A 10,388-nucleotide genomic window follows, 5' to 3' on the forward strand; every position below is an offset into this window, starting at 1 on the left:
CAATTTGAATCCAAAACAATTAGCTCAATTGGTTGGTGAACAATGACATTGAAAAAAAAGACAACTTCTCAAGAGAAGAACTCTGGTGTAGTGACACTAATGAAACCTCAAACGCAAATTGAATTATTAAATTGAATCTTTAGTTTCGAATTTGGCTTATTCAGGCAGAACATAGATACAAACCCATGCCAGCTCAACTCGAATCTAGCTATAGAACATTTTGGAGAGACAATTCAATAGATATACAATGAGTAACATTAGGAAGACACAACAATAGCAAATAACTAAAACAATATAGATTACCGTCTCTATATGATGTCAAATTATAAATTTCTATACAAAGATTTCAAGTGTAAAATGAAGAGATACAACAGAATTTACTCATAAGCTTCTTCTTCCTCTCACTGAAACTTTTGCTTCTTTCTACATTGAAATTTTTAACCCCTTTTGATTTCTTGGCATTTTCTGTTCATATGCCTGGTACAAAATTACACCTAAGAAAGATCGGAGCAACGTAGAAAAGAAAAAAATTAATTAAAAATTCCAACAAGATTGAAAAAAGAAAAAAATAAATAAATTTACATTTACTGAGACTCAAGCAAACAACATCTTCTCTTTCCCTCTCTTGAAGTAAATTTGTTAGCATCATAGCAGCTGGTCAGGATCTTCGAGGTTTTGTTTCAGATGGCCATTAATGGTTGTGCTCATCATCATCATCTTCGTCATCCTTTCTCCAAAGTTTGTTTCTTTTGTATAAGCTGAGTCCTAAGGCTGTACTCCTCTAGCTGTTCGACAACAATGGTGAATGCAATCAAAATACAATCTATCGAAGAAGTGTGCATGATGAAGAAGAAGAAGAAGAAAAATATTGAGCTTGAGAAAACAGGTTTTGGTTTAATTTGCCGAAAGATTAAGAAACAGAAAGAAACAAAAAAAGAATTTGATGTGGATTTTGCTTAAATGCCATGTGAGAAGAATTGAATTGCTACATTACAAAGGACTGATGGGCACATGAGCAGGGAATAAAGAAGCAGTTGACAGCCTGCATTGATTGAACCCACCCAACCATTTGAATATCAACCAGTTGATGTGGGTAAAGTTTCAGCCGTGTAACTATATGCAGTTATGAGTAGCCCCACGAGGTTGTTACAGAAACAGACAGACCTGACCACCAGGCTGAGTATTGCTCGAAATAATTGAAAAACTGATTGGGGCTTGGGTGTTTGCACTTAAAAGGGTCTTTTGGAATAATCTCAGCCTGGACAGACCTGACCAGCTAGCTGACAATGGGCGATGAACATGATCAAGCATGTCAAGTTGTCACATTACTAAATGTGAAACAACCATTCAAGCCCATATGAAATAAAGTTTTTTCATATGTGGAAAGAAAAGTATAGAGTGTCATGCAACCAAAAAAACATTCAACCGGTTGGTTAAAGTGGGAATTCAATCCATCTATAAACTTTTTATGTTGTCAAATTGATGGGCACAGGTGATAAAGAGCAATAAAGTATCTTGTTGCCATTCTAAGATTTCTTGCAAACTCCGACGGCAACAACATTTTTTATTTCTATTTATATTACCTCGTTGAAAGGGACATGGTAGCACACTCATGCAACTTTAAAAAATCAACTCAAGATAGCATGACTTTAATTGTGACTTTAATAATTTTGGTAGGCATTAATTAGCTTGAGTGCATGGCTTCCTACTTATGTCCGCTCATCAATTAAAGATGTTTATGGCATTAAATTATACTAAAATATTTACATGCAGACATAAACTTTTTGCTATCTTGTAGCATTAATCTCACCTGCATAGCTGCTGTTGAAGCTAAGAGAGCTTCACACTCATCTAGCATTGCTTTTCCTTGTGCTGTTACAACAGCAAGTTCAGAAACCAAACTGCTCATCCTCTCCAACTGCAAATGCATAAGTACAAGAAAAAAAATTAAGAATTAATCATTATATTCTAGAACCACACAATGGTATCGGTACAACAAACCAATGCTACTATCAGGAGTTTTAGGCCCCATAAGGGATCAAACACAAATGTGAATTTTCTGATGGAAATATTGAGCCATAGAAAGACAGGTGCTCTCGTCAAGGTAGAAAGACAAAGAAAAGAAAAACTGAAAATCATTCTTTTAGCAGGAAAATGTGGTGTAATTATCACTTAAACAATTGCCTCAAACAAAATGTAAGGACATCACAATATGCACTACAGCATCCTCACAATATGATTGAATAAAATTAATAATATCTCACCCTGGATAGTAGAGAACATATGGAGGATCCCATTGACTCCATCACATCAACAGCTGACCAAACAGCACCCTTTAAAGATTCAACGTCGGCCTGTAAAAGAACAAATCTGTTAATGATGCTAGGATTTCTCTTTTTGGATATTAGTTCAACGACTTATAGAAACCAGAAATACCCTTGCCCCTCCAGTTATTGGAACTCGGCAAGTGCTCGCCTCCAAATCTTCTACAACACCAGATAAAGAACTAATATGATCCCTTTCAATTGAAGCCCACTCATCAAGGTATGCCATCTGAATCATCATTGTAAATGCAAACACTTAGAAAGTATCATCGGTTGAGAACGGACACAGTGACAATACTCATTATTTCCAAATCTATGCAAGCCTGTTATTACTCAAAAGTTGTGTAATCCAAGAAAGCATATCACTGTAACTATTATGAAGAGAATTCAAAACATAATTGTTTTTCAGATCAAAGCAAAAAAAATAGATCAATGAAAATTTTAGGTGTGACTGATAAAAAAAATCAAATCAAAATCAGGGAGAACACTCACTTGATTGTTCAAAACTGCATTTAACTTTAGTTCCAGATTCTGCTGCTGGAGATTAATTCTTTTAGTCATTACTGAATTCAACAGATTTAAAGTAGTGTCCCAAACGTTGTACAAAGTTTCCTGCACCATCAAATCAGTTTGCATGGTAAAAATTTTGGTGCTAATTAAGGAATACTATTTAAGAATCAATGCTAAGCACTGATCAGATATAAAACTGATGATTATCACAACTTTTGGTTACCCAAGGTTATCTTCAGCATGCAGACAGCAACCCATAAATGGCAAAACCAACACAGAAGTAAATCAATTACATATAGCAAAAGTTAACACCAAACAAATCTCTCCATCGAGAATTCCCTTTTATAGCATTAGATACTTAAATAATGTAGTTAAAGGAACAAATATCTGAGGCAGAATAGTTTCACAGAATTAAGAATTGTACCTCTGCCATTATTTTTTGATTATAAAGCACAGCCTCTCCTTGAGCATTTGCAAATCGCCACTGCAGATATCTATTGTAAAGCAGCCGCAGATAATGAGCATCATCTATGCTCTTTTTCCCTTTTTTAACATCAGCAATAAAACTGAGCACAGAAGTTGAACTGCTGGATTGACTAGCAGTAGTGGATGACCGTATCCGAGATGGACTGATACCTCTTGAAGGAGGAGTTGATGGTCTTGCCGGAGATGGACTAATACCTCTTGGAGGAGGAGTTGATGGTCTTACCCGAGATGGACTGACGCCTCTAGAGGATTGTAACACTGAGGTCCTACTTGGTGAGGCAGGCCGTGATCCGGACAAAGGTAATGTATGGGATCTCACTGCAGCAGCTGCTGAAGTTGATATCTCAGATAAACCTATAGAAGTAAGCTTGTAAGATCCAGATACTTGCAGTGAACTGTCATCGACTGACTTTGCCACAGAACCTACTTTACTAAGTTCAACAAATGGCAACAATCTAGACGCAGCATCACTGGAAGACTTTTGTAAAGGTTTAGTCAAACCATCCAGAGATCGTCTCCTCATCGAAGCTACCCCAATTCCTTGACCTGATGTACCTGGGTTTCTAACGATCTTATCCAGAAGATCCACACTTTTAGCCGATGGATTGGTAGCTACCTTCCCACCAATTCTACTAGGCCACCGATGTTGATCTATCAATCTAGTTTGTAAACCATCAACTGGTTTAGAATTCTCAGATTGATCAGGCGCATTTTTCCCTTTAAGAGGACTCCTCTTTCTCTCGGGCGTGGGCTTCCTGGACAGAGGACCGTGCATTTCACCCTGCTTATGAGCCACATTTGAAGATGGTTTCAAAGTACGATCCAAGGCTACATTTGTAACTGGTTTTTCCTTCTTACTTACGGGAATAGAAATCGCATCTGACTGGAATGATACACTAAGACTCCTCATTGTAGAGGGCCATAAACTTTCAGGCAATCTACCACCACCACTTAACTTTCTAGATGACAATTGTGTACCATCTACAGATGACTCCTTAACAGGTGTTGTAGGGCTAGGCGGTGAGGGCGGTGTTGAGGGGCGTTTTCGCTCAGCCGATAAAGCTCTCTTTGAGCCCAACTGAGTACGTAAAGGTAAAGTTCTTGCAGGACTAGGAGACGGGCAACGCCTAGTACTAGAAGCCATTGATTGAGAAGGCGATTTATACCTTGAATCAACCTCTCGAATTCTGGGCCGGCGAGTCGACACTGTATTGAGAGCATTGTTCTTCTCAGCCGAAACCAACGGCGGTCTTGGCTTCTCAGTTGGTGACTGTTTGTGCAACGATCCACAAACATCCATCAATCAATCACAGAGCACTCTCCAAACCAAACCACATTGATGAAGAAAACAAAATCCTTCAACAAAAACCTCCCAGAGATTCGTTTTTGCCAGATAAATCCCCCAAAGAAGATCCTATTCTCTGCTAAGAAATTTATAAAAAAAAAAAAAAAAAGAAGATTCAGAAGGGCATCAGTAAAAGCAAAGAATAATAAACAGCCCCAAAACAAAACCCCATAAAGCAAAAAAGAAAAAAGATTACATCTTTGCAAGAAGCCAGATCTGAAAGAAGTTGAATTTCAGAAGGGTATCGTTTAACTTCACATAAAACGCTTAAATCATGAAACTGGAGTTGAAAAAAGACACAGTTTTTCAGAGAACGGAGATAAAACATGAACAAAAGCAACCACATTTGGGGCAAACAATGGGATCACAGAAATTTGCGGAACATGCATTAACGGTTGAGTTTTGGTTATGGATTTCGGATTAAAACTTCACAGCCCCACAACAACCAGAAATGCGGTAGGGGGTCCCCTAGGAAAAAGGGGAGACTAGAAAATAAAAATTCAACAACTGCTCTTGATAATGGGAAGGTTGAAGGTTGTAGTGTTGGATAAGACATCAGTTGTATTCGTAGGATGGTAAAATTAAGACTTGTTCTCTCTCTCTCTCTCTCTCTCTCTCTCTCTCTCTCTCTCTATATTTATATATGTAGCTCTTCTGTCCCTGTCACGAGAGTGTTGCGGTCGTCCTTGCTGTCAACAATAAGGGTGGATCATAGCGGAATTGAGCTACAGCCTGAGCTCATGCTCGGAGGAGTTTTGAAGGATATACGGATTTAAGCTGGAGCTTAATATAATGGGAGTGATGCTTGAGTTGGGCATGTATGGGTTCAAACTGATGTGAATTCAAGTTCACACAAGTTCGTACAATCGAATCTGCAAAACTATATATATATAGTTTTATAAACATACGTATTTATATTGAAACGAAACAAAAAACAAAACCTGATTTGGATTAATAATAAGAAAATGACCTAATCCATAATGGGAAATATTTTCAACATAATAAGACTTGAAACAATTTACCTCAAACATCAATCATGCCTTATTCTATTGCTCATTAAATCTCATTAATATGAGTTTTAATGAGATTAATGATTGTGATTAGTATAATCAAAAGCAATGAGAAATCCCAACTAATGCAACTTTTTTTTTATTTGCAAATTATTTATTTAATCATTTAAAATTCATTATTAGAAGACTGAAATTGCAGGTGCTGATGTTCTTGGGGATATGGGAAGAGGCATGGAGGGCCACATGTAATGTAAGAAGATCATTGTCCATCCCCATAAAAAATAATTAGGTTATAAAATTATTATAAAAAAAAAAAAAACACGTTCAGGGGTTTACCTAGTAATTTGTACGTCCAAAAAATAATTATTTTCCTGTAATATTAATGGATGGATCCTAAGCTCTGGGTGTAATTCTAATAAAAAAAATGATGTTATTTGATTCTGATTTAAATAAAAATTAATTTAGTTTAAGTTTGATTTAATTTTATTGAACTAAAATTAAATAATTTTAGTTTCGATTCAAACTTCAAATTCAAAACTAGCGATAAATAGTATTAAACCATGATTTAATCATCAAATCACAAAAGTCTTAACATTCATACTAATATTATGTGACACAATGTGACAAATTATCATTTTGATGTCACTAATCTAATCGATCTATAGATCAACCCTTTAATTTGATCAACACCCTGTTTGAATATAAAAACAATGCTAATTACAGAACTTATTTTAATTATATTTTATGTTAAAATAAAAATAAAATAAATGGGAGAGTAGAAACTAAAAAGTACCAAGATGAAGAATAATTGAGCGTCTCTTAAACAATGTTTTAGATTTCTTTTAAATTTCTTTAAATTTTTACATGTTTAAATTTGAAATTAAAGAAATAAAAAAGTGAAATACATAGAATTAGACAAAAATTTTGGGTGTATTTGTTACTATCTGAAATACTTGGGTGTATTTGATTTATCTCAAACATGAAGAAGGAAATTGTCATAAACTTAAATAAATAAACTGAAAAAAATTACATTATTATAAGTGAAAAAGCACACAAAAATAATTAAAAATTATTGAATTTTTTATTTTTTATGTTTTGACGGTCTGCGATTTTTTTTCCTCTTCTTTCTAGTATACAAACATGAGATTATGATCTAAATAAGGACTTAAACGGAGATTAAACGGGTTTAATTTATAATTAATTATAAAAACAAATAGAATTATTCATGTTTTCTGCAGGTTTTGTCTCTGAGGTTGAAGACACCTCCTGAAAATCTCTGTCAGAAATTGCCCAGAAAATTCATTGAATCTGATTCTTCGTTTTCCTATTTTTTATCACATTAGATGCCGAAAATAGCAAAAACATATATTTTTTAAATTTTATTTCGTATTTTCGAAGTTATTTATTTTTTCAAAAGAACAAAAAAAAAATCTTGAAATTGAAGATTCTTTTCACGAAAATTTTTCAAGGACTAGAATTTATTTTGGGAATTAAAATTTTATTTTTGAAGTTGAAAATTCTGACCTTGATTCGGTTGAGAGGTGGCGGAACTTCGAACAGAGTGAGCAAAGACAGCAGGAATTCCGGACGATGGCGAACGGAGAGATCGGCAGAAGTTATCGGAGAAGGTGGTCCCGGCGGGAGAGCGAATCTAGTTGGAATCGTTGGATTTGATCTGATGTAATTTGAGAGGTGATTGATCGGAACTTTAAGAAACGGTTATTCAGCTAGGAGAGAGTCAAAGAAAGCCGTTGCTTCGCGCCACCAACTTTTAATAAGGCTGCGTCTGTCTGTTTTCTTTAGGAAAAAGTGATTTCTTCTTTAATGGCAACTGCTCTATTATTATTATTATTAAAAAATGATTATTATTGTTTTTGAAAAATGGTTTTTAAAGTAATAACAAATATCATATAGAGTTATACATAGGGCAGGAGGTACAAAAGGTTGTTTGGATTTGGATTAAATGATTCGAGTTTAAGTGAGGTTAACCCCATCTTGAGATAAATTTGAGCTATTTCGATTTGATCGAGTAGTTGGAAAGTCTTTTGTTAAATCTTTTTTTTTTTAACAATTTCTTATCTTCTTTTATAATTTTTTATCTTTTTCGATAAAATTTTTTAAGAGTTAGATTCAAATCAAATTGATTCGATCTCAATTTGATGTTTAGCTCAAAACGAATCAAATTCGAGATGGAATAGCCCTAACTTGAGTTTGAGTATCATCAAAAAGTCATGATATATTCATTTTCTCCAACGATTTTTCTTTTTTTTCTTCAAAGACTCTTCTTTCTCATCATCTATAATAAATCTTCTTTTTTTCCCCCAACAATTTCTATAAACTTCTTTAGTGATTTTATCGTTAGCTCAAGCTAGATTTTATGGATTCTAATCGAGCTTAAGTTACCATTGTTCAACTATGTTCGATTCGAATCTACCTATACTATTTATCTTTTTTGGCAATCCATTTTTGATGATACTTCTTCTTCTTAAAGAATGAATTTATCACCAATCACGCAAATTAAATTTGATATCAAACTAGTTATTATAAATTTGAATTAAGCTTAAAATTATTCTTATTAAAACTCAATTTGACTCGAATTCACCTTAATATTACATACAAGAATCCTTCAAATCATGGTTGACCTTTATTTCCCGCATTGACATTGCTTATTTTAGTAATTTTTAAAATTTTAATAGTTATATCAAATTATCAATTAAAAATTAAAAAGATAAAAAGTTAACCTTTAAAAAAATATATTGAAAAACAAAAATGAAAATCAATTTAATTGAGGATCAAACTTGTGAATGAATACAAACATCCAAGATTTAGAAGTTTTGGATGTTTTATAGATTAGTGTTGAAGAAGATTCTTTAGATTAATCATTCACATCATTTTTGCTTAGGATTTAAGTTTTGATCAAATTTCTTAACGGGGTCTTATTTTCTGTTAAAAAAAAATTTAATAAAGTAAATTTGGTTCAACTTGACCTAATTAAGAAATACCTAATGTACGCGGAAGCTCGCATCAATGAAAAGATTATTCAAGTCATAACATACAAGGGAGCTTCTCAAAACTTTATTTACAAAGTGAAAGCTAATTGACTAGACTAAGTAGAGTAGATTCAAACCGATATGACTTGAACTCAAATTTATGTTCAGCTTCAATAAATCAAGTTTGAGGGCTCACCGATGCCGTTGCAGTTAGACTCGTCTTGTCAACAATTTTTATTCTTTTCGCAACTTTTTTTTTAAAGCAATTCTTATTTCTCTTTTCTGACAACTCATCTTTGTTTTCTGACGTTAATATTCACCAATTAATTGACGCAAGCTCAAATTGATCTTTGTTCAAGCTTGGATTTATCCGAACTTGTGTGCTAATATAATTAACAATTTTTTATCATCCATAATAACAATTAAAAACTCAATTAAATGCGCCATTGTTTAGATTCCTTTTCAATTAGTATAAATGTTGTCTCCACAAAAATTAAAAACATTAAAAATCTCCACCAAGAATTTTAAAATAATTCTAATGCCATAAATTAGTTATTAGAAATGGCATTAAAAGTTTCCATCTAAATTATTAAAGCAGGACCACCTTTAGATCTCCATCCAGCCGCGCTAAAATTTCAACTTTAAATACAAATATAGATCTCTTGAGTAAGGGCGTAAACGACCCAAGTCAAGCCAAGTAATGTTAGGCTCGAGGTCAAGATAAAAGTAGTTTTTTCAAGCTCGATTAGAAAAATGACATTTTAATCTTTAAATTTTTAAACAGTTGTATTTAAACTCTTATAAGTTATATATTTATTAAGTAAATAAGATTTTAAAATTATATATATAATATTTACAGTTTTTAGAAGTTTATTAATAATTTTTTTGATAATTAGGAAATTCTACTTGACTTTGTTAAATAATTAAATCTTTGAGACATAGTGGTTGGACCACAACAGCTGCAACGGATAATTCAATATAATATTCATAATTTATATATTTTTTATCAGGTAAATAATATAGTTTTTTTGATAATTGGGAAATCTCGTCCTACTTCGCTGGAGAAGTAAACTCTGGAGCATAATAGTTAGACTCACAAACATAGCACCCGGTAATTCAGGGTTTCGCTTTGTTATAACACTTCATTTTACTATTTGGTTCAAAATTTACTAGTTCAAATTTTTCATATGACAGATCATGTTACTCAAACTTGACTTTTCACAAGGAAAATTTTTCACTTAACCATTGAAGCTAACCTCTAAGGTCAATTTATTAAAATTTTACTCGAGTTAAATCGTGAACTCATTGAGCTTACCAACTTTAAGCTCAAACTCGATTCGTTTGCAACTCTACTCTTGAGATTTTAGTAATTAATAAATATTTCAAAAATAACAATATCCCAGTGCAATAAGAAAACAATTAAAATTATTTTTTTATATTTTAATGGATAAAGATAAATATAACAATTTATCACTCGATTATTTTATAATACATCAATTTATTTTTACCCGTTATTACTCACCGTCTATTGTTTATATAAGTAATATTATTTTATAAAATTTAGTTTTAAAAGCAAGCTTACAAAGCAAGACGAGATTTCTCCAATTTTAGAAAATGTAAATTCAAGAGATAATATAGAAAAAAGGAAAGGTTTAGAATTGGGTAAATAATATCGTGAAGGAAATTTATTGGTTAAGAAAAATGAAATTTTAAGCCATTAGAA

The 10,388-nt window shown here is 32.9% G+C and overlaps 1 protein-coding gene across 6 annotated transcripts; it reads right to left on the reverse strand.

The window, feature by feature from the left end:
• Window positions 1-281: 281 nt before the first annotated feature.
• LOC123201141 (AUGMIN subunit 8-like) lies at window positions 282-7,479 on the reverse strand. Of its 6 annotated transcripts, none has more exons than XR_006498730.1 (8): window positions 7,200-7,479; window positions 3,259-4,741; window positions 2,817-2,936; window positions 2,437-2,553; window positions 2,265-2,354; window positions 1,811-1,918; window positions 583-785; window positions 282-477 (listed from the first exon to the last, which is right to left on the reverse strand). XR_006498730.1 is itself a non-coding variant. In XM_044616601.1 (7 exons), the coding sequence occupies exons 2-7, from the start codon at window positions 4,618-4,620 to the stop codon at window positions 723-725; spliced, it is 1,860 nt and encodes a 619-aa protein (XP_044472536.1). In that variant the 5' UTR covers window positions 4,621-4,741; window positions 7,200-7,479; the 3' UTR covers window positions 282-722. The 6 variants fall into 6 exon arrangements, 4 of the variants coding, with proteins under 4 accessions (XP_044472536.1, XP_044472537.1, XP_044472538.1 ...); XR_006498729.1 differs by having other exon boundaries at window positions 282-494; XM_044616601.1 differs by having other exon boundaries at window positions 282-785.
• Window positions 7,480-10,388: the final 2,909 nt, after the last annotated feature.

The sequence above is a fragment of the Mangifera indica genome, chromosome 17 (assembly GCF_011075055.1).
Source record: "Mangifera indica cultivar Alphonso chromosome 17, CATAS_Mindica_2.1, whole genome shotgun sequence".
Taxonomy (NCBI): Eukaryota; Viridiplantae; Streptophyta; class Magnoliopsida; order Sapindales; family Anacardiaceae; genus Mangifera; species Mangifera indica.